Here is a 24,587-nt window from a genome sequence, read left to right on the forward strand (position 1 = left end):
ATAAAATCAAATGCAGCTTTGATACAGAATTTACTAGTGCTGTTCTATACAAGACCGGATACTTCATGCCCTGGTGACGACATCAGTTTTTGGAGGAAAAAAGATGCTTGTCCATCACATGTGTTTCAGACTCGTGCTTTTGACACTGATGTGCTTCAAGAAAAGAAGTCACTTGAGTTGCCAGCTGAAGTAGGGAGAGACATAGTAATTACAGATGAATTTCCCAACTTTTAATTCTTCCTGCTCCCTCTGCCTGCTGATACGAAAACTGGATTTGTGCAAAGTTGCCAATAGCATCTCCAACTATACCTTCCTTTTGTTTTTTACTTATTACATTTCTCAGCTGTGGCACGCACTTGCGCATAGGTAAGAAGGTACCCTGGATCTTTGCTAATTTGATGTAATATTGTGCTTATTATCTGCTTAGAAAATACAACTAAGCCTGTCCTTTGATTAAGGATTTTGGGTTAAGTTCTCAGTTACTAAGAATTCATGGCAGCTAGAAATCCGTTTTCAACCCACTTTCCTTTATCCCATTTAGCTCACAAAGAACTGTCAGTTCTTGTCTGTGGTGTGGAGCTAAACACAGGAATCTGTCCCTTAACAGCATTAAACCAGACCGGCTTAATTAGTGTGGCTGTCCACTGTCTCATTCTGGGATGAGACATTTCATGGAACACTGCAGAGTCGCTTTTTCTTTCTGGAAAAGTTAAGAAATGTAACCGGTACCTGAAGGAAATGTCCAGGTAAAGTGATTGCTGTAGGGAGCTTTTCCTCTGTAATTAACGGTGGAAAAGGGAAGGAAGAGCAGCAGCACTGCCTGGTGGAGGTAACTCGTGTCTCAGACGAGCATTTTGGGCCCTGCTGTGGCTAACTCTAGCTCTCTAAGGACAAATGAGTTATTCTCCTTGTGGCTAGCTTTCTCCTTCTGCCAGGTAAGTAGAGTAGCGCTGAGCTGCTTTATAAAATGCTCAAAGGGCCATGAGTAAAAGCTGTGATGTAGCATGATGATTTTGTCTGTTGTTGGCTGTTTAATTATTACACGCGAAGAAAAAGCGCGCTGTGAGTCGCCCCAGACGCAGACTAGCGAACAGTCGCGCCGTGCGGTACCATGGAGGAACGATCACACCGTTCTAATGCCTTCTGGTATTTCAGGAGTTGCACGTTTCCTGCATTTGTATTTCTGTTTATTTTAGCCTCCAGCAGGGACCAAGCACATAGACAATTAAGTTCCGGATACGGCTCCGGTTTCGTTTTTAAGAGTAGTCAGTACCGCGCGGCGCAACTTCCCCTTTCGCAGACCCTGCGCGTTTGGCGCTGCCCCGCATGGGAGGCTGCCGCTTCGGCGCAGGACGCTCCGAGCCTGGGGGTCAGTCCCCGCTCCCCATAAATTTCATCGCGCCTCCTCTGAGAAGATCTTGGAAGAGCTGCTGGAGAATTACTGAAGGAGCGAATAGTAAGTTTGGGAAAAGGGACTCTTCTGGGTGCCTTTTTTTTTTTTTTTTTTTTTTACGGTAAGACTTTCTGTGTCCACGTGGATTGTTCTCGCTAAGACAACATCTCTTCTGATGCTAGTGAGCAAAAATGGCTCTTGAAAGGTCTAGTACTAAACAAGGAAGTAAAAGTTGTAAACTGGGCGCACAATGTATATTCTTTCTTTTTTTTCTTATTTATTTTTTAATTCTGGTTTTCTGAAGGCAGAAATATTACTATTAACATTGCCACTTGGTTTTTGTGCCCTCCTTTGTGTGATCTATTTAGACAACCGTTGCTCGGAAATGTGTTTGAGCTAATGCGGAGTAGGGTTTTTGTCTTTTCAAACAGGAAATAAAACAGCCGAAACAATTTGGTAACATCGGTAAGTGCCTTGTGGATGTTCTACAGCTAGTTCGTATGCCAGAGAACCCCGGTAGCTCATTAATGCTTTATGTCGTATATCGGGAATATGTGGGAAACCAGGCTGTGTGAAGACTCACGGAGGAAAAGTGAGCTGATCTGACCCACCTAGAGAATAAGTTCTTTTGTCGGTAGTTGTGGCACCGCAATGTTGTGCAATAGTCTACCTCTTGGCCTAAGAAAAATTCACTTGTTGGCTGCCTCAGCAGGTGGCACAGGAGAAATAAAACACCCCCTGACTTTAAAACAGACGAGCCTGTACGTCTATGATGTTCTCAGCGAATGGAGGACCAAATTATGCCATTTCATTTGAATAGTCAATAATTAAACCTCTATTCTATTTAAAAATGTCATCATGAAGTGCCTCTGCAATCAGTATTCAAGCAGTTGTCTGCTACAGCGATCTCTTCTCCGAGTACTGATAAATAACATGTGCGGGAGGGTGGAGGCTGGAAAAAGCAGCATGGCAGTCACAACTCCCAATGGCAAATTTGAACGATGGGCTGCAGAGGCTGGTTGCAGCAGACATGGAAGCCTGCGTGTGAGAAGAGTGTCTTCCACCCCTTCCTATTTCTCATTAAATAGCTAACCCCAAGAACGTGTCCAAACCCAGTCGTCTTCCATTTCGTGTCGTTTCTGCAGTGTGTTATTCTTTGAAAGACTTCTGTCTAGGACCAAGCCTCACAGAAATGCAGCTTGAGACACAAAGGCCTCCTCGCAAATGCTAATTATTAGTAACAAGCAACAAGTCTATTAAATGCTAAGGAACTGCAGTTCTCAGGCTCTGAAATGGCTGTAGGAAATCAACGTCAATAAATGTGAGGTGAAACACATGGGGGAAAAACAATACTGGCTCTACAGATAAATGATAGGCTCTGAGTGGTGTGTTGCTGTTTAGGAATAAGGTCTTGGGGATATAATACATAGTTCCATTAAAGTGTCAGCTTGGTTCTCAGCGGTGATCAAAAAAGCAAACAGCGTTAGGAATGAGGAGGAGAGGTGTAGAGAACACCACTGTGAAGGCTGCGGTGCACCTCTCTAAATCTGGGCAGATCTGGTGCCTAGTGCTTCAAAAAGCGCTGGTAGCGCCGGAGAGAGTTCAGAACAAGGCGACCGGGACAACCGAAGGTACTACGGAGTGGTTGCCCCATGAAGGATGACTAAGATGTAGGCTGTGCTTCCTCAGACTCGGAAAGAGGGTGTAGGATAGTAATACAGTAGTAGCATGGAGTAGTGACACAGTGATGTGAAGAATGAGAACCAGTTGGTCTTCTTTGCGCCGTGCGTAGTGGGGAGCTTCAGGGGAAGCTGGCAGGTGGCAGGTCGGAGCAAGCCACGGGAGGGGGGTCTTCACGCGAGGTAAAGCCACGCTCTTCAGCTCCTCTCTGCTGAATGGTGGGAGAGACGTGCGTTCAAGGGGTGGATGGGAAGTTCACGGGAAGTAAATGTGTTGACAGCTTCTAATTACCAGGATCCCAGTTTTGATTTAGGAAGGCTGAGCTACAGGCTGTTGAAGTGTTTTAGGGAAGTAGCTGTATGTGCTTGCTCTGTTTGTGTTTGGGTTTTTTTTTTCCCCCCTAAGCTTCTGCTTTTGGGTGCTGTGAGAGACTGGATCCCAGGCAAGCTAGTGTTACCCAGTATACCAATTCTGACACTCTGAGTAGGACACACAGGACTGAGGCCTTAAAGGATATTAACTTACGCTATTGCAAACTCTTAATTTCAGGCCTATTCTTACAGGCTTCCAAATTTTAAAGGGCGGCTTCTGATATTTGGGTTCCTTGGCCAAACAGAGACCAAGGGTGCAGCAGGAAGTACAAACCATTTTGATATGTAAAGGTTCTTTTTAACTTCTCTTTCTTTACACACATTTAAATACATTTTCAGATTTATTTTTTTTTTAAAAAGGAATCCACCAGTCATGAAGTAGTAACTGAAATAAACCCTTCAGTTGGTTTGTTTTCTTCTTAGCACTAATTTTGATCTTTACATGCGTTTACTTATGTTCCTTTTCCCCCCATATTTTTTGCCAGTTTACCAAGAGTGAGAAAAGGCAATGGATACAGACTTTTTAAATGTGTTTACACAGCCTGCTGCAGTTAATCAATTCCTAGCTGAGAATGTCATCGCTCAAGGTATGTATTTTATGAACCAGGACAGAAAAAGGGCCAAAGAATGACCAAGAGGAACCAAGCAGAAAATGTGCAGTACAAATGAATTGTGTATTGTTCAGCAGTGGTCCCATGGTGTTATCAGCAGTGAGTAAGCTCGGTGTGTATCATTCGGCTCCTGACTCTCTAGAGGCAGGTCATGAAGAAGCAACACAAATTCTAGCTGGTTCTTTCACTGAAATTTAAATTTTACACATAAGGATCTGACCAAGTTTGTTTTCCTCTCTGTAGAATTGTCCGTCTAGGTCTGACTGATTTGAATTACATTGAAGCATAATTTCCAACAGCAGTCTTAATAGTCTGATATGCCATTTTCTCGTAAGGAATCAGTTAAAATAAAAATGACAGTGTTTCTACATATAGCAGCTAGTGATATTGGGTAATATTAAACTGATGGCAGACTTTACAGCAAATTTGCATTAGTCATATCTGATAATTGTAATGGATCCTGTTTGCTTCCTTTCATAGGTGAAAAGAAGAAACTCATAAAACCAACCTCAAGGAATAATCCCAAATTGGAAGAACTAAAACTGGTACCAATTCTTTTACTATGTTGTTTAACCCTCAACTCAAGTTGTTTTGACCTGTTGTGTTAATGCTCGGCCCTGTAAATTACCCAACTCCTTGGCCCCATCCACACTTTCTGGATGGGAACGAGCTCTGCTTTTGGCACTTGGGCTCCACGCAGGCAAACCAGAGCTTTTGCTTCAGCACAGTGCCAGGATGGCTGGGGCTGTACGAGACCAGCCTTCAGGTGCCTGCATCACCCATGAGTGGTCGCTGCTGTGTGTAAAGTGGAGTGTTGATTTAAAAACTGAGTTTCTTCTTATATGTTACCTCTCCTAACTTGGGACGTGTGGATGAGCCACACCAGGAGTACCCAGTTGCTCCTTCATTGTAATGATAGTGTAAGAAAGAGCAATGGCAGTCCACCTGGGACAGTGGACCGTGATCGAAAGCAAACCCACGTCGGCATTTGTTGTGGCTAAAGAGAGATGTTCAGATACGTGCAAGTTTGCTGCCCTGATCCCATGATAACAAGTTCTAGGGTTGCTGTGCTGATTTCTAAGTCTTCTGTCTTGCCTTAGAATCATAGAATGGTTCGGGTTGGAAGGGACCTTAAAGATCATCTAGTTCCAACCCCCCTGCCATGGGCAAGGACACCTCCCACTAGACCAGGCTGTGCAAAGACCCATCCAGCCTGGCCTTGAACCTCCAGTCTTCTACCTCCAGCGGCGACTGGCTCAGCTGCGATGCAGACTGACAAGGATAGCATAGAGCAGAGGGAGAAGGGATGAAGGGTGTGCAAGTCACCAAGAATTCAGGGGAAAAGCTTTTGAGTTGTTGTATGGCGTATTTTGTGCTTGAGGTAACTGTGAAGGATGAATCCTATTTCATGGGAAAGTACTTTATTTCCAAGTAATTCTGAAAATCTCCCCTGTGCATTCAGTCACCGTGTTTCTCTAATGGCACAGCCCAGGGGAAGGCCAACATACTGACATTTGCTGGAAGAAAAGTGGCGTGTCTCTTATGAGACCAGCACGTCTCGCATTATGGAGATACTAAAATTGCTATAAATATTATGAAAACCAGCTTAGGCTTTGTGCTGATACGTGTGTTGTATGGCATTCATAAATCCATAAATATGTGCATTTCTAGATCACGTTTTCTTAAATCTTCATGCACATTTGATCAAAAAGATTTAATTTTTGTGTCAGGCTTTCACAATGTTTTTATACAAAAGAGAAAATCTGAAAGGTGGTGCTGCAAAATGCAATTATGTTGTCTACAGAGACACTGAATTCATTCTTTCCAGACTGCCAAAAATGAAGAGCTTTCTTCAGTTTATGGAGATTTCTGTGAGCTTCAGCGCTTAAGCCATTTCCCATCAGAGACTCCTGAAACAATGTTCTTCACTGTCTAATTTCTTTTTCTTTGGATGATGAGGAGGTGGAAATTGGGTCCCAAGGGAGGCAGTCCTCTGGGTGCCCATTGGTGCCAGTGATTGCCTTCTTAATCTAAAGAGTTTGTGGCTCCTCCAGAGAAGAGGTTGGGATGGATACGTGTCCTCAGCAGTACTTTCTGCTTTTCCAGCTTCCATCTGGTTGTACCATTACGTTTGGGGTACCACTCTGTCCCTCACACATCTAAAGCATCGACAGGTCTTAACCTGCAAGCATTAGCTGAGGAGCACAGCTTTCTGGTCTAGAAAATTCTTGTTACTTCTGCGCCGAGGAAGTATTTTACAAACCTTTTGACAGCTTCTCAGTTCAGGCATGTGCCAGCGCCAAGCATTTTTGTTTCTTGTGCGGTTTCGAGCATCTCGGAGACATTTATTTTTTTTTCTAACTGCTTTTTACATTTTTGCTAATATTGGCTAACTTACAGGGATCTGCTAGGAATGTTCTCCTCTGTTTACAGCGAGCGAGAAGGATATTGTCCACACAACAAACTCCAGACCCTCACTTGTAGCAATAATAGCAATACAAGCAACACCCGTCCCTCTTTTGAGAGGTTCTTGTTAGCAGCCAGCTGGGGCTACTGCTCTTCAGTTCTGCTTCAGCAGGTCATCTTCCCTTTCTATCAACATAAGTGGATAAAACACAGGCTTGGGGAAGTCCTGGGGAGCTCCTTTGGTCTCCTGTGTAGGAGCACGGTGCTCAAGGAAGGGGCTGCAGGGCCAAGGGATGTAACTGGAAACGTGGTTCCCTTCCAGTTGTAGCCAGCCCTTGGCTTCCTGAGCAGCTTCCCCTTGCAAAGGCAGGAAGGATATTGGAACGGGTGATGGGAGGACTACCAGGTAAGACAGCAAAATAAACAAAATGCTTTTTTTTCCCCCCAAAAAAAGGTATTTGGAGACAGATATAGTACCAAATTGCAGAAAGAAAAAGAAAACAAAAATAGGAGAGGAAGGGGAAGAGTGCTAGTAACATGGATGACTCCAAGAAGCAGCCAACAGGGTCAGTGAAGCCTCCTTGCTTTACAAACTTCTGTCTGATGGTGGAACTTGTGTGAATTCTGAGATGTCTAATGAAGTCCAGTGTTGGGAAGTATACTCTGCAGCCTTTTCCCTGGTAGCAGTGAGAATAGGGTCTGTCTCTCCACCTGTGTAACTATTCCTACAAAATTCATAGGAATATAAGTTGTGAGACGTCTATCTCACCTGAAAATTAGGGAGAACTAACTGATGCTTAACTTCCTTTAAAAAAACAACTACAAAGCACAAAGGAAGTGGTCGTTGAAAGCAAACCAAGGTGTGAGACAAGGGACGAAAGAGAAAGGTGAAACACAATATAGCGCTGAGTTCTATGATGTCTAAACAACAAGAACATAGTTGCCAGCTGCTTTGTTTTCCTCTGCAGTTATTGATTGACTGGATTAACAAAACTCTGAAAGAGGAACACATAGTAGTTAAAAGTCTGGAAGAAGATCTCTACGATGGGCTGGTACTTCATCATCTTTTGGGTAAGCTGCTGCTTTGAGTTTCGTTCGCAAGCACATCTTAAAGGAACTTCCAGATCACAAAATAAACCTCAGGAATTGCAATAGCCGTGGTCTGCTGGAGCCTTGCTTCTTGCTAATGGAGAAAGCGCTGCACTGTGAACCATCTGTGATAATTGCAATTCAGAACAAATGCCTGATCATCTGCTATTGTTTTTTCTATAATTATTTTTCTTCCAAGAAAGTCTTTTTACCTGCTAGTTAACATAATAAAAAGGTTAACTTTGAAGTGTGAAATTACAGTGCCTCTGAGGGGAAGGAGGGCTTCACAAGCCAGAAGCGCAAAGGTGATTTGTGATGCTACCAGAAATACTGGATGGAATCAGCACTATAACTTATATGTTTTCCTGCTTTCAAAATAAAAATAAAAATAAAAAGTTCTAGTTCTAAGCACTGGGCTGGAACTGGAACTGATGAAAATCTAAGAGGCTCTCTACACTATGAGGTGCTTGTATAATGCTGTCATCTCTTGGAACAGCCTGTTGGTCTGTTTCTATTTCTTCATCTCTCCTGGCCCTACTTAATTTTTCTTTTCCCTTTCCCTCTCTTTGGGGAAGTCTTTCAAATCATATCTCCTTTTCACCAAGGCTGAGGGCAGCAGTGTGAACAGGATTGGCTTATTTTCATAGGTAATTGCCTGAGCAACGAGCTGGGATTTCTTCTCTATATGTGAGCTGATACTGCCTTTTTCCACTATTTAGAGGAAAGATTCGCTTGTTTGATTCCTGTAGCCTTCCACTAGGAAAAGAAGGAACATGGAGTGCTAGGGTTGGGGGACGATGCTGCAAGGAATGACTTGAGTCCTCTCCCTTTTGCAGAGTTTCACTGGTTTTACTGAGGCTTTCGGAGAGCGCAGGAGTTTAACAAGGCATACGGGTGTGGGATGTGGGTCTGTGGAAGCTATTAAGTGGTGTAGAACATTTAAGACAAGACTTTGTGTGCTTTGCTTTCATTTCATGTTTCTGATTTTATTTTTCTTTTTCCTATGGTGGTGTTAACATACATCCTTCTTCCTATGTTCTCTCTGTCAAAGAAAACCTAGGATCTCTCAAGCTGGATGTTGACAAGATCGCATTGACAGAAAAGAAACAGCGACAGAAACTCTCTGTGATTCTGGAAGCCGTGGCAAAGTGTTTGCAACCGGAAGAAAGTCAGCCGAAATGGAGTGTGGAATGTAGGTGCAGAAGTGAAATTGGAGAAAATTACCCATCATGGGGCTTCCTCTGCTACAAGGCTGCTGTGAGGCAAAGGGGTGTCAGATCAGTGATTAAGCAACCTGGTTTCAGTTACTAGTTGAATCAGAAGTGAGACGGGAATATCTGACCCTGACTGGGTCATGCAAGCTGCATCCTCTAAGTGTGCGGCTTGTGGACCACCTAACAGCCCTCCCTGCCCATGTGTATGACTCACAAAAAGGACTTCTAAGGTGTGGTATTGCTGAACTGTGATATGATATAAACCCCAATCTGATGTTCCACCTGTTTTATGGCCCTTCATGACTTTGGGATCCTCTGCGCAGGGAAGATTTATGATATTAGAGTGAGGTTTAATTGTTTTGCACACTAAACATTGTTTTCTTTCTTTACACGTAATAGCTATCTTGTCAAAGGACTTACTGAGTACACTGCATCTTCTGGTTGCAATAGCAAAGCGCTTTGAACCCAGCCTGGCCATGCCTCCAAATGTTCAAGTGGAAACAATCACCATTGAGGTAATTAGAGTTTCAATATTTGTTACAGTAGATCCTAGGGACCCTTCACAAGACTAATTTGCTTAGAATTAGGGAGAAGTGTGTGTGCAGTGGTGAAAGTTACTTGTATTTTCTGTGAACCGTGCCTTTTAATTTCTGAAGTTGCTGGACTAGACTTTCATTTTGTTCTCAGTTCACACGCTGTATCTTTAAAAGGGTAGAAACACTGTGCTGTTTTTTCTCCTTGATGAAAAAAAATAAATGGTTCCAACTGAAAACAGCTGTTGATCTCTGTAAAGAAGAAAAAGAAGAAATTCTCCTGTTACTATCTCTAAGTGTTTTAAAATACATTGTGACACTGACTTATTTCTTCAGGGGGAGTTTTTACTCCCCTTCCATTGGGGGTCACATTTTGGCATTTTTCTTTACAAGCTGAGTTCTACATGCCTTCTTCCTCTATTTTGTTTCTTAAAGTCAACTGTGGAACTTTAGCAGAACATCAAATATCCCACAATTTGGGATATAACTGCAAAAATTAGCACCACTGTGTTACAGTTTTAACAGAGGGTTTGCAATTCAGTGGTGTTGGGAGCCCAGCACACGGTCTGTACAGTACGACCTAGTGCTCTTCTTTCCAATTTTGGAGGATCATAGCTGGAACTGAAACAAAGCATGCCCTTGAGCTACGCGTGTCTCTTTGGGAAGTTTAAAAGTGCCCTGGAGCAACAGCTGCTTCTGGGGCTTGATTCTGGAAAGGTAGCCATTGTGGCCCCATCCCAGCTCTTCAGCAGAGGAGTGGTCTCTCTGGTATCTAATGGGAGTCCAAGTTGTGCATTGCTGCCCACGCTCCTGTCGTGTGGGTCTGATGAGTGACAACCCAGCCTCTGAGGAAAGCAGCCCTCCGTCTAGTGCCTTGTGGGGCTGCGAGTGCCTCAGCTGCACAGAAATTGGGAGGGATTATCTGTGAAACCGCAGCATCGGAAAGGGTTGTTCACCCTGAGAGAGATAGGGGTAGCAATGGAGATCACCATGTAGTGGGCCGATTTCCCGTAGGAGAAATCAGTGCCCCTGGTGGGAACAGTAATCATTAGGTCAAAAGTGAGGAAAGCTGATGAAGGCACAGCTCAGAAGAGGGGTCAGGGGCAGGAAGGGGGAAATGTTGAGGAAACCCAAAGGAGACCAGAAAAGGCCTGACCTTTCTGCAGTGCGTGCCTGCAGGAAGGACTGGCCTTTTCCCCAGCGGGGCTGGGTGTGCTCCTCTTCAGAGTTGACCCAAAGGAGGTGACTCATTATGTAAACAGAGGGTGTTTTTCACTGCCTAAAAGGGGAGAGCAGCAAACACCAAAGACTTTTCTGTGATAAGAGATGTTTGCCACATGCCTGAATAAAGCAGCAGGCATTCCCACCCTCTCCTATCTCTTCAGACTGTCAGTTGAGTTGTTTTTTGATGTTTTGTGGAGTACTAAGATTTATATAGTGGAAAAAAGAAACAAGGACATAAGCAGAGATCCCAGGTTGCTTCAGAAATAGTAAGAATTGCCAACCTACCAAAGCTTAATCGTAAGATTCATCAATGGGTGGTAGGCCATGGCGTGAGGTCGTCATAAGGGGGAGTTGACCACCTCCGGTGCTGTAAAGCTGAAGAGTCCGTAACGCAATGAGGTGCGCAGGAAATCGCTGCCTGCCCAAAGCAGCTTGATGCATTCACCAGGTCTCCAGGCGAACATGCCAGCCTCTGGACTTCACCAGCTGCGGGACCAGGTGCTTCTCCTTCAGCTTCCTCTGGTGGGGAAGTAGATAATTTCTGGTTGAAGAGCAAGAGAGCAGAAGGGAGCAGCCACCTCTCAAAATGCCTGTACTAATTGTGCTGGACTTCTTGAATAAATACACTCTGGTAATCATTTAAGACGGCAAACAGTTCATGAATGCCTCTTTAATGCTTTCAGATTAATTTTTTTTGTGTGTAACAAGCCCAAAAATATTTATTGTCTTTTTAACAGAACACCTCCAGAGGATTAAAGACAGCAACTGCAGTGGAAAATATCACAGAAAACAAGTAAGAAGGGATATATCTGTCTTTTACACTGTCAATCAGAAAGGAAATATTGTGGGTGTTTTCCCCTTAAAAAAAAAAGCTGGGCTCATGATGATGACAAAAAGTGTAAACCCAGCCATGCATATGCATGTGAGCTGTTTCTCTGTTTTATTTTTTGGGTGGTTTTTGTGTTTTTTTTTTCTTTTCTCCCCCTTCTCCAGATTGGGTATTATGGTATAATATCCTCCCGCTTTATTCTTTATATAAAATTCTCTAAAATAATGTGTATGACTATTTCTGAGGCTTAGCGTTTGTCATTGCCATGGAATATAATAAAAAATATAATAGTAAAATCCAGTACTGTAAATTTACCTCAGACTGTAAGTTTACTGTAAATTTAGTCTCAGACTAAACTGGAAATTTTGTAAGGCCATAGTGGTTTCAACCCACTATTAATTTGTTGCTCTTGTGTTATTAAATAAAGAGAAAGGAGGCAGTTCTTCAGTTTCAGCTTGCTGAATTTGTGAGATGCTGTCATTATTAAAGGAGTTAAGTATCAGGATGCCATTTTTAAACTGAGAAAATATGGACATCATCTCAAGCACTAGAAACAGATTTTCCTACTATCGTCTTTTATACGCTAGAACATCTTCAAATCCTGATATCATGAGCAGCTTCTTAGAAAAGGATATTACGGATTGTGGTTATAAAACTCATGTTCATTATTCTGTGGGCCAGTTAAAATCTCATATACTTCCAAGAACCTCTGCAGATATACACTGTACTTAAAAACGTCTGTTGGAAAGTTACTCTGACATAAAGTTAATGGCACTTTGTACTGTATCTCCTGCTTTACGAGACAGCTGATGGCGCAGATAAGCTTTTCTTATGAATAAGATCAGTTCTGTTGAATGCTTTTTCTAATTCTTTTTTCTTATCGCACTTTTAGAGTGAATTCAGAAGCGCAGTCAAGTAAGTACTGGCCTTGCCAAGTTCAGTGTTTCTCTATTATGTGCTGTTATACACCATTTTCTGATCCATTTTTACCTCCTGATGCCAGTACGCTTCCGCTAGAGTTAATGGAGATTAATGAGTTTCCCCTCGTGTTTTTCTCCAAATGCCTTCTGTTAATGTGTGTTCATATCAACACAATATAGTTTGGAAATTGGGTGGTGACTTTGCCCGTGGACTACAGGCAACAAATGGGAGGTGAGACAAGAAATAATACAATGGGTTGATATTTGGGTTCTCTCCCCCAGCAGAGAAGACCTGGCTGAGGGATGGACAAAGTCTGTCTTGGATTTACGCATTGACCTCATTCGCTGTTGGAACGATTTACGAGCATAATGGCTTGAGAATTGGGCTTCTTGTTGCTGCCAGTTTCAATGTAGTTTCCTTTCCGCAGTTTGCAAATGAGATTTTGAAATCCACTCGGTTATGGACAGCAGCTCAGTAAAACCAATGTCCCCCGAGAATTTACCCTTAGGGCTTTTGAGGGCTGTGAAACACTTGAGGTTGAAAAATGTCCACATGCTCAGAGCCTGCAAAGGGTCCGGGCACTGCTCAGGCTTCAGTGGGAGATGCTTTTCCTTGCCGCAAAGGAGGACGTTGCATCCCCAGTGAATCAACACAACCATTTTAATTCTCTGCTGTCCCCTTTATGTTCGTGTTTTCATCCTTTGCAGAGGTGCAAACTGTATCATTTAATACATATTTAGCACTTATTGCTCTGAGCGGCCTCTAGCGTGGGCTGAAATTGTGGGAAAAAAACCCCCATACAACTTGTAATTAGGTATTTCTTACAGTGGGCTGATTCTGCTGGAAAGAGAAATCTGCGATACTCTCTTCAAAATGCGCTCTCTCTCTCTCTCTGATGCAGCTTGCTTAGCAAAGAGAGGAGTCCCAAAGCGTGGCTCCAGAAGAGGGCTCTCTCGTTTGCTAGACTGCTGCAGGTTTCAAACTGTTGCTGGGTGATTCGTTTGATGGATTCACCCCTTCCCCGACATTGCTCCTGCAGCGACCCCCTCAACAGGGAGAACGGAAAAGCCCGAGGAAACCCTTTCTCAGTGGAGGCTTCTCTGTCGCTGGCTTTTGGGAGGAACCTTCCTCGAGCAAAGCTGCCTTTGCTTTCCTGCACCGTGGAAACTGGTGCTCCATTTAGTTATGCTGCCGGGCTGCCCTTGATTTTCAGTTGCGTTCCAAATGATTGTTCGGGCTTGAACCAGAGCAGTCTTTGGGCTGGGTTACCATGAAGAGATGTAGCCTGCTCCTGCTGAACCTGGGCAGAAAATGGAGGTGGGGGTGGGCGTTCACAGGGACTTTGATGAATCTCATTTCCATGGAAATCTTTAAACTCGTCTTAATTCTCGGGCACAGTGCTGCTGGCACCGGCTCGGTACCTGCCTTTAAAACTGGATGGCAGCAGTGGTCATTTTTGAGGTGCGTGAATTTTCAGAGAAAGAGCAGTGTCTCCAAACCCAGTATCTAGTTTGTGGTTTTTTGAAGGAAGGGGGGGGCTGTTTTTCTGCAAATTCGATGTAACTGACGTTTCTCTTGGGGGAGAGCACTAAAATGTACGGCTCTTCTTCTCTGCTTATAGTATTTTATCCCAGAGGTTCAGGGTTAAACCAACGTAACTGAAAAGAGATAAACTGTAGAGATGGGAAACTTGGCCGTTGCTCAGGCTGGTGGCAGCACAAATCTTGAGAACGTCTGCAGGCAAAAATTACAGAGCTGAATGAAGTAAATTGTTTTCTCCGATGTAGTCAGAGGGCTGAAGGGAAGCCTGTCACCCTGTCCTCTGATAAATACAAAAGCAGGATTTTTTTCCCCATCTCCCTACGGCTCTCTTTCTCCTTGGCTTATGACGTGTGAACACCTTTCTCCTCCTGGAGCCACTTTAAACCTCTGATCTGACAGTTATTGCAAATAATACCAATTAATGTTGTTTTGATGCAGAAGATGATGCCTTTGATGAATTATTTAGCCGTGCTCCAGATAAACTGGATGCTGTGAAAAAGGTAATTTACCTTTTTAATAGATGTCAAAATTTATAAGGTAAAACATAATTAATGACTTCACTAAGAAAAGTGATCTTGTCTTCCACCCTCTCCTCCCCTTCTGTTTTCTTTAGGTATTTTTGCAATTTGTCAACCAGCATGTCGGAAAATTGGGATTAAGCGTGAAAGACCTCGAATCTCAGGTAGCCTGCTCTAAGCTGCATGTTAACCATGTTTTGTCAGCCATTTGAGTGTTTCCTCTCTCCGTTAGGATTCCTCCTTTTTGTTGTAGTAATTTGAAACTTGGCAACATAACAGTTTTTTCCAGCTTCAGCTTAAGATATCAGGCTTCAGTTTCTGAAGTTTCTGAAACTAATAAGTAATGAAAAAATATAGCTTTGTGTTGAATGCTGTCCTTGTAATGCTACAGGGAGTAACTTTCCGAGTCTGCCCAACTCCTATGGATGCTCTTTCTGTAGGGATGGAAATTAAGGTTTTTTGACAATTAAACTGACAGCCAAGTTGATTGCTGATGCTTAGTGATTTTTTTTTTTTAACCCTGGATTTGCTTCACAGTAGGAAGGCCTGATTTTCATTACATTTCAAAGTCCCATCCTCTGAACGTCGAGCTTCTTTAGAGTCTGTGAAATTGCAAGCGAGGTGCTCGTTAGGCACCTTGGGATCTCCTCCCTGGGCGACGGTGATGAGGGGCACAACTGCACCTCCCTGTCCTCTGCTCCCGCTGCCTCTGGGGAGGGCGGACGGCGGTTCGCTCGGAGCATCCTTCCCGCGCCTCTCCAGGGAGCGAGCAAGTGAGCGAGCGATGGGAAACAAGCATCCCTCGTGGCTTTTTCTTTCCCTGCTTCTGCAAACACACCCACAATAGCTGCGGGAGAAATCAACCCACAAGTCTTGCTTTGCTCCGGGCATTCAAAACCTCAGTGCAGTGGCGGTCCCTGTGATTTATGCCGTGCGAATGAAAAGCGGCGCTGCGTTCTGGTGCTTTTCTGGGTTTTCCTGGTGGGCAACTGCGAGAAAGGAAGTTTTGCAAGTGTTTTGTCGTAAATCTCAGGCACTAGGCACAATTTTCTTTTATTCATACTTACGCCATTGTCACTTGTGGTCGTCTGAAGTCTCTTCGTGTCTGGAATAGTTTGTTTTAATAGCTGTCCTTTTACAAGGTCGTATTTTTACTCATACGAACTTGGGAGCTTTCTGTAACTAAATGCGAAGTTCACTGTAGAAGAGGTTGAGGGAGCTGAGTCATTAGGCCGTCTGCTTGCCAGAGTACCATTTAAATTCCTTTATCGCTAGAATGGCATTTATCGGAGTACTTTTACTAAAAGCCAACATAATAAATACTATTCAGATCATTCTTCATCCAGTTTGCAGATGGAGTTATCTTACTTCTGTTAATTGGACAACTGGAGGGTTACTTTCTGAATTTAAGGGATTTCTTCCTGACTCCAGCCAGCACCACGGAGATGGTAGGTTGTTATTTAATTACTTAGAGCTTGAGGCTTCAAACATCTTGTGTATTTAATTCTTCCATATGTCAATGAAGAGCGCTACCTCTTGCTTTGCTGCTGCTGCCGCCTGTGAAGTCACGTGCAGGCAGTGTCTGCAGGTTGGTGGTTGGGGACAGTACAAATGCAGGCACTTGGTTCTGCACAAATACCTTGGAACAGGTTGGTGTCTTCTTCAAAATTAGTTGTTATGTCACGGGAGGCAAAGTATTGTTAGTTGCTTTTGGTAGGCAGATACGTACTTCTGAAGCGTTCGAGTGAAATACAGAGGCTCTGCGTGGCGGGGAATTGATATGCTATCTATCTCCTCCAAGTCTGTCCTGCAAACAGCGTTTTTAAGTGGATGACACCTCATGCAGAGCAGAACTGGATCCCTATAGGTTTCCTTACGTCGTCCTAAAAATATACCTTGATCAAGACATGACCAGAACATTTTGGAGGCCCCTTCTGTGCTTAGGAAGCTCTTGAGAATTTATATCTTTTCCTTTCCCGAGGCAGGAGCTGTAACCTACCCAGCCAGACTGCCTTGACTCCTCTTTCAACCTCTAGCAGGCAGATTGCGTCAGTGTTTTAAAAGATGAAGGTGGCATCAGCCAGAAAGTACTGCGTGCTGGGCTGCCGCTGTAAATCCAGATCCACAGATCTAGGATGTTGAAATAATTCGGGATATTTGAGATATTATCAAATTGTCTGCGGTGTGGGTAAAGATTTTTCATTTGGGTCATTGTATAGTTCTGAAAATCATGAAACCGTAGCTGTTTTTCCTGGGTTGTATTCAGTTAGATCTCCAAAGGTGAAATGTGTCCGATCCTTTTTGCTCAAGAGCTGCCTGAGAAGGGGATCTCTCCTCTGGCGTGGTTTGCGTTCCAGCTTCTCTGCACAGACAAGGCTTTCGTCCGATTCCTAACCTCACCACAGTTAATCTCCCTGGGCAGTATTTATTTGTAATGAAAATCTCAGAGGTCCTGTATTAATTAATAAATACTCCAGTGGAGCTTTTCATCAAAACATTTAAAAGCACAATTGTCGGAGACCTAGGTTCAGATTTTGTCAAAGACTCATCGCTATCAGTTGACGGCTGTTAAAAGTATTAGGAAAATTCAGATATTTTTTTTTCTAAGGTGATTCTGAACCTGAAAATATATTTTGAAGGGTTGAATCAAATAAAATCAAAGCATTTTCCTTGCAGTTGTTTTTCTTCCCTTTCTCCTCCACTCAGTTTTCAAAATTGTGTGCTCCGGTCCATTGAGTTGGAAATAATTTTTTTTAATATTTCCAGTAACTTTATTCTGAGGAAGTAAATAAAAATAATATCTATTTTTATTTAAAATTTCATAGATGAGCTTTTTATTTTTTGGATCAGCCCTATTCAAGGCTCACAGATCACTTTGAAAAAATGAGATACCCCTACATTTTAGGTACAAATCAGAGCTCAGACTTTCTAGTCCTTACCCTACACATGCTGGTCACTAGCCTCAGAGAAGAATATAATGGGGTTGGGTACTGGTTCAGTACAATTCTCTACATTTTAGTAATTTCGTTTTACCAAAGTTACTTCCAAGTACCAGACTTATTGTTGAGCCATTTGCCAAAGTGGTATTTACCATTTGTTTCTCCTCTGATGTTCATTACCAGATGAAAAGTGGGATGACAATATAACTAAAAATACTGAGCGACCACAGTTCAACAGTTATTTGAACATAAAATACGTCTCAATTCCCCCGTGCCTTCTAACTCCCTGTCATTTTAGATGTTAATTGGTACAGTACAGTATGAAAATATAACCTTTGCTGAGACTTAAAACACGTCATTTGTGTTATAAAAATGGTGACAACTGCACACCCCGTTATGATCCCTGTGGTGCCTCGCATTTCATTCAAGTGGAAAGCTTGAGGTTCAAAGCTGATACAAACACCTCCTGAATAGCAAGGAGGGGAAATTGGGGTGGAAGCAGTGGTAGTGAGGAGGAAATAGAAACAAGAAATGGGCAGGGCAGGAGCCCGTGTTAGAGGGACAGGAGGGATGAGGAAAGCAGGAGCATAAATTCAGGAGGTGACCCACCTATAGCTGCAAGAAGACGACACTGTGCGTGGGTAGGCTTGTTGCTGGTTTTCTGGGTCTTTATTACCAAAAAATGAGGTTTACAAGTAACTGTAAAGAAAACCTAGCTCTGGGCACTCATGAATATAGAAAGGTGTGTGTTCTGAGACAAAGAATATAATCACAAAATAGGCTGAAATTAGGGGTGAGCTTTGTGCGGCCAGGAGATGAAGAAGATGATAAAGGAGGGCCCTTGTGCTTATCACGACTGTGGGATCTCAGCACTTTTGCCAAAACAAGCCCAGAGATGAAATACCCGAGATGTCCTGACCTCTGTCCAGTTGTAAATCCTAGCGAATTGTCCAGCTCTTTTGAATCTGGAAGCGCAGCCAGATGAAATGACTTATTTTTTCTAGGTTGCCTTTCTTTGGTATTTATCAATATTTCTGGCTGAAGATTTATTTTAAAATCTGCATGTTATCGTTCCTTGCAAATCTCATACGTGTTACAGAGAGGGAAATGTGCCCCTTTTACCTATGCTGGTTCGTTAAGAAAACGTTTGATTTATTCATTCTGATCAGAAAATTGCATAGATTTGTATAAGCTTAAGCTCTGCTGGCTGCTGACTGTGAGAGGAAGAAAAAGAAGCCCGAAGTGTCAGCGTCAGTTACTTGTAAATCAGAGAACCAGGTAAAACATAAACCTATTGCTTCACTTCAGAGCATGCAGGTTTTGCTTGGCTTATGCGCGGGGCACCCCTGTGCTTATTGTCAGCGCGGGAGCACCCGTGATGTGCCTCCTGAAGGACAAATTGCTCAGTAGCCTAAGGAATGTACGAAGAGACAATTTAAAGTTTGTTCAGGTCTTGTTGCTTCATTAGAAGAAGGGAGCGTGCTAAGTACAAGCCAGGTAAACAACTGCCCTGAAGCTGTAAGAAGCTAATAACGGGACGGTATATTACTTCAAAAAAAATCATTCGTGGCCGCTGCCTATGTGTGTGATACTGCTTTTATGTGGGGAAGGGAAAGAAAAACAACTGAGGAAAAATAATAAAAAAACCCCCCAACCAAAACATCCAGCCTGCGTTCATAGATGTATGCTTAACTTCTCATGACTAATGTTAAGGATATTATCGCTACTGTTATTGTGTGTAGACATTTTTATATGTTAAAGCATAAACTTCTAGCTCAAAAATATAGCTGATTGGAAGATTTCCAGTCTTCGTAATCCTGAGTGAAATACAGAGACTTTTTCCTTATGTATTTTTTGTTTGTTCCAAATGTGCTAAGTGTATGGGCATTGTTAAAAAGATAGAAATAAATTCCATGCATCTATTAGATCCAGTCACGAATCTAGCCTGTTTTCCCTGTGGAAACATCCATTAACACAAGACTTTCACATGTAAGGTCTATTTTTAAATAAATGTATTCTTCTGCCCACCTCATGGAATAAGTTTTGTTGGAGATGGATTTTATATCTGATTTTATATGATAATCGGTAGAAATTCTGAAGAGCACTCCATCAAAACCGAGGAGATGAATACGAGTACATATTTATGAATGAGAATCTTCAGCTAATAGAGGAATGCTTTTTAAAACCTCCTGGCCACTGCACTGTTGGGTAGAAAATATTTTCTCTTATATTGATCTCTCTCTCTCTCTCTCATGAGCAGCTTCACAACGTTAACCTTGCATTGGACTTGCTGACAGATGGAGGTCTTCTGAATTTTTCTGTGAACTCTGAAGGTGAGTCATGACATGCAAACTTGTCTGGAATAGAATTGCTAATGTCCTGGCTTAGCAAAAGTTAGGGTAATTGAAGAAAGTAGGTTCTGCAGTGTGACACTGACACATTTCATTATATGGCTGCCCCATAGCTCCTCAGTCTGAATAACAATAAAGCGTAGAATTGCTTTGAACCAGTTTATTTCTATACTAAAAATGCTGGATTGTTAGAAGTTTAGTAACTTTACACTAAACTTAAACTGTCTAATAGGTCAGTATTTGTTAAAGATTTAAACCAGTGGCAGCTCCTAGGGAAATTACAGCAGCTGAACTAGAGGGAAAGCTATTTTCCTATCTCATAAAAAGTTTTAGTGCGTTACAAACAAGCCTGTTTCGTGTGAGGAGATACCTTGCAGAATATGTCCTGAAAATCAGAAACACTGACCACTCTATTCAAACCCAGCTCTTCTGGATTCTGTCTCCTGAAAACGCAATTCACAGGTTTTAAGTTGTTGTTCTGCCTAGTTCAGACCTGGGAGCTGAATCTTCATCTCCTACTTCCAAGTGAGTGCTTTCACTGCTGAATCGATGTACATGCACGTTCCTCTCTCGTGCCCTACAGCAAAAAAAAAAAATCCACTTTCCTTTGGATGAGTCCAATTTTCCAATTAAAAAAAATGCTCCACAGAAAAAATTTTGACCATCTTCTGGTGGGATAAGGAATGTGGCTACATTAATGGATGGTGCTGGGGCTGCTTAGCCTGACCTCTTGCAGGGCATGTAGCCTCACCCCGTCGTTCTTCCATCAAGCTCAAAAGCTTGTTGTTGAATAAGGAAATCAAGTCTTTATTAAAAATAGAAAGCATTATCTCTTCTCCTATTAGTTATTCGTAAGCAAGAAGACGCATGTGTTCATGGAGGAGGAAAGATAGAATTTAGGACTTTCTTTGGTTTTTCTTTTTTTTTTTTTTTTTTTTTTGCTTTTGCCACTAATGCTTTGGTGATGTTGGCAGTTTGCGTGATGGGCTTTTTGCCATATTGCACAGAGCTAGGAGTTTGGAAAGCTATTTATGTTACCTTTGAAAAAGAGTAATCTGCGTGAGCTCAAGTCTCCATGCTGAGATTCACCTTTTGTATGAAAGGAGTTAACCCCATGCTTTCTTTCCTTGCCTCTGGCTATTCTGCACTGCCTCAAATACAGAGTTGATCAGTATAAGAAATACTGGTGCCAACATCTGCAAATCCTTTAGCTTCACTGAGAAAATCCTCAGCTAGTGATTGAATTTAATATGATTTAAGGGTACTTATTACAGCTAGACTATTTAGGCTGTTCAAGGATCTCATTTACTAGTGTTTCATTGTTAGTCTTTCTCCTGGTGACTTTACGGCACTGCAAGAAGACAAGTAAGCCCCCTAAATCAGTACTGTCTTCGGTTGCAGTTATTAAATACAAGAGCAGTTTGTTTAGCCAAGAACACAGATGCTGAAAACTAAAAGAGAAAAAAAAAAAAAAGAAAACAGCCAACAGCAGCAAAATATGAGTGACATATTACAACCAAAAAAATAAAGTGTCAGGTAATTCCCCAAATGATTCCTACTGAAGAATAATCATAAAAACCTAAAGCTGCAAAATCCTATTAAATTATCTCTTCTGTTCTCTGCTAGTGAAGAATTATTTCTTACTATGCATTATTTATCCTGTTTTCCAGCAAGATACTGCAGTGAAGGTCCCTTTTCCATAAGTTCATTTAATAAATAAATAATTTTCTAGCTCTGTAGTTGCTGTTTCACTTCTTGCTACAATTAGATTGTCTAAGTTCACGTTATAATTGGGGAAAGGTGGAAGATTGTCTCTGGCAGTTGCAGTCTATTTCTGTTCCAGGGATTGCTAATACTTCCCATCTGTTTTTGTTGTTTCTGGTTTGTGTATCCACAGATATCGTGAATGGAGATATGAAGGCTACAATGCGGATTCTGTATTGTTTGTATTCCAAATACAAGACCAAAGAAACATGAAGAGCAAGGCCAAGAGCTTAGGCTTTTTTTTTTTTTTTTTGCTTTATTTTGCTTTTTTTTCTTTTCTCTGCCATATCATGGTCTGATTTTTGGATTCCCAGCTCTGTTTTGCCACTGTTTATGTACATGTGCTTGTGTTTGACACCTGGTGTATTAACACTGTGTATCCAAGTATGTATTCATGCAAGGTTTCACATATACAGCCTGAGTAACTCTAAGCACGTGTGTGTGTGTCCAGGGTCAATGTACTGGCTAATTCTGTGTCTGTAGCTCTTGCTCCAGCCCTGTCTCTTGTTTTTTCTGAGCCCCCCGTAGCGCTGCGAAGAAGTGCAATATGTGTTTTTTCTAGACTCTGCCTTCTTTGCTTCTGGAGGTGAATTTGGAAGCTGGTTTTGCAGCCTCCCCACTTTCCTGCTTCTGAGTCACTCTGGAAGCTAGAGAGACCCACCGCGGCATCCCTGGGAAGACTGCAGACACGCTTGAAGCTGAAGTTCAAAGCTTTCTTTAGACAGGTGGCCAGCTGTTGTCAGGAAAGAGGATATGGATTAGACACCAAATGAATAGGTGGCAGAACTGAAATCTGAATTTATCCAGTGTTTTGTAGAAGTTTCACCATTTGCCTGCTTGAAAAGGGACTCGGAACAACACGGTGCCCTGAGGCTGTGCAGTAACAGAGGGGCCTCCTGCACAGCTGTAGGAAGATGCCCTGATTTCCTTGCTAACTTAATGCCAAACTGTGGCCGGCTCCCGCCTGTGGCAGCCCTAACATAATCTCTGACTAGCCGGAATGCCGATTCCTGTGTCAAGCACGTTGTAGGAGTGACTAACACGACTGTGGTTTCTCTCCGGTAAGAGGCGGATAGATGCTGGCTTCCTCTGCAGCTGGTAGAAGTAGAGGCCATCATGGGCAGGAGTAGCGAAACTTTTGGCTTCTGCCACTTCTGACAGGATACCCGTGCTGCGGGGACTCTCAAACTCCTCTGAGACTCTCTTAGCTGAATTTTTCCAGCGACCGTCCCCAAGAGTCCCAGCAGCTCCCCCTGGATGCAGCGAGCCTAGCCGCAATTTATGTTAGCTGTCACCCTTGGTCTTACTCAAGGGTTTTAAATCAGAACTTCTTCAAAACCTCCACCTACTCCCTTGACCTTGAAATTATGTCATATTTGTGTTGCATAAAGCTTGAGATCTAATTAAAAAAAAGTTTTTGTATTATTTTGTCTTCCATCTAAACTGATTTAATTTCCTGTCGTCAGTGACTCTGACATTTGATCTCTGATCTGATGCTTCATCGGTGTGTTAAGGGGAAACCAAAGCTCGCCTGGTATGAGTGCTGACATTTACAGATGAGAATTTGTTGTGTCTAGTTCTGGATCACGCAGCCTGAGAAAGATCTTTAGATAGCAATGCTGATAAGTCTTCCAGCCCTGCCTTTGAAAATGGTAATACTGCACAGCTGCTGGAGGAGAGAATTCTGCAAACTGCCCCGAGCCTAATCCTTTTTGCACCAATAATTACCTTGTTTTTATGTTTTTACAGAGAAAAGTCCGATGTGTGGTGCCAATGAGCCACAAGAAGATCAGCTTGCTTCCCTAGCAAATGTTAGTGGCGCGTGCTGTTTTGAACGATTTAAGTAAAGAACGCTTGTTTTTTCTTGTGCAAGTCTCCATAGGTATCTTGCTTTATTCCTTAATGGGCTTCAAGCAATCGACTGGGAGACCTGAGAAGTTGGTTCTTGCTTCAGAGATCCCTGCTGCCCTGCCTGTAACATGGCAAGTGGATAGTAGAATAAATGGCTGTTGAGCAGATAAAACCGGGATATGGCTTGCGGAGAGCTGGGGCGAGGGGGCAGGAGGGCGTTTCGTGGTGACACAGAAGCAGCGTGGCCTTTTCCACCTAGGAAGCCAACCCAAAACTCTTCCCCCCCTGCCGGTGACCAGAAGTCATTTCCAGTGCGTGACTTTAGGCATAACCTAGAGGCTGTGAAAAAGCCGGTGGTGGGGGGGTTAGCCGGTGCTGCCCTGGTCAGATGGTTGTCGCTGCTCAAGGAAACAGTTGGATTTTGATCTGCGTGTTCTGAGTTTTGTGGTCCACTCCTTCGGCGTAAGTAAGTCCAGGGCTTGTACTTCTGCAGACTCCTGGCAGGGGAAGTCTAGTTCTTGATGTGTACTAGAAGAAAGGGTCATATTCCCTTCCCAACACCAGCTTGCCTAAACCTGGTAATGAACAAGTCATTCTTGAAAACATACAGGGGAAAAAATGACAGCTAATGCACTCGAATCGAAAATATAGTGAGACTAAGTTTTGTTTTAATGTTTTAATGTTTTTTATGTTGTGAGCCAATTTATTACATGCTTGATGTCTCTGAATGCTTTGATAAAGAGCCTGTGTTTGATTCCTAAAACACGCTACAGAATTTTACCAATCCATCATACAGACACCCACTCCATAAACTGGTGTAGTATATACAAGTGCACTATTTACATTTGAGATGTAGTCACAGACTTGGCATAGTTTTCATAGAAAATATAACGTGACAGCTAAAAAGAATATTCCAACAGCGTGAAACGGGGGGAAAAGGAAATACATATTATTGTTCTCAGATGTTACTTTTGCCTTACATCAAGATAACCTCTTTCCCCTTTCTTTTATAAGTTAATGAAAAACGAAACTGCTTACTGTTTTAGCCAGCAAATTAACTATGATATTTTGAATAAGCTCTCTGTGCGAGTCTGTTCATTGCCACATAATTAGTTTTGTAATTTTCATGTTTAAATCCTAGATAAGTAAGCTGTTTGTGTTGGAAAAGCATGGCGGACTATCAAGATGTTAGGTTTTGGGTTTTTTTTCTTGTGCTCCATAGCCAGGTACGCAAGTTTAAGTGTGATGACTGTTCAGTTTTCCAGCGGAGTCACTGCCTGACTGTGTCACACTCTGTCTTCGAGGAAGAACATGCAGTCTGTTTAACTTTTAAATAACCTGTAGCTGGTCC

At 42.6% G+C, this 24,587-nt stretch overlaps 1 protein-coding gene across 1 annotated transcript; it reads left to right on the forward strand.

The window, feature by feature from the left end:
* Window positions 1-1,283: 1,283 nt before the first annotated feature.
* On the forward strand, window positions 1,284-23,251 carry PARVG (parvin gamma). Its single transcript, XM_063354826.1, has 13 exons — window positions 1,284-1,456; window positions 3,930-4,031; window positions 4,536-4,600; window positions 7,430-7,532; window positions 8,602-8,742; window positions 9,164-9,279; window positions 11,259-11,314; window positions 12,243-12,265; window positions 14,252-14,313; window positions 14,427-14,495; window positions 15,678-15,779; window positions 19,531-19,603; window positions 21,519-23,251. Exons 2-13 carry the CDS (start codon window positions 3,953-3,955, stop codon window positions 21,596-21,598), a joined length of 969 nt encoding a protein of 322 aa, XP_063210896.1. The 5' UTR covers window positions 1,284-1,456; window positions 3,930-3,952; the 3' UTR covers window positions 21,599-23,251.
* The last annotated feature ends 1,336 nt before the right edge of the window (window positions 23,252-24,587 follow it).

Source organism: Chroicocephalus ridibundus, chromosome 1 (genome assembly GCF_963924245.1).
Source record: "Chroicocephalus ridibundus chromosome 1, bChrRid1.1, whole genome shotgun sequence".
Lineage (NCBI taxonomy): Eukaryota > Metazoa > Chordata > Aves > Charadriiformes > Laridae > Chroicocephalus > Chroicocephalus ridibundus.

Bases quoted from the DNA above. Each gene is read 5' to 3' on its own strand.
- PARVG (XM_063354826.1), top strand. From the start codon at position 3,953: ATGGATACAGACTTTTTAAATGTGTTTACACAGCCTGCTGCAGTTAAT. The intron at 4,032-4,535 runs GTATGTATTTTA...TTCCTTTCATAG, and splicing joins TGAGAATGTCATCGCTCAAG to GTGAAAAGAAGAAACTCATA. The intron at 15,780-19,530 runs GTAGGTTGTTAT...TCTCATGAGCAG, and splicing joins CAGCCAGCACCACGGAGATG to CTTCACAACGTTAACCTTGC.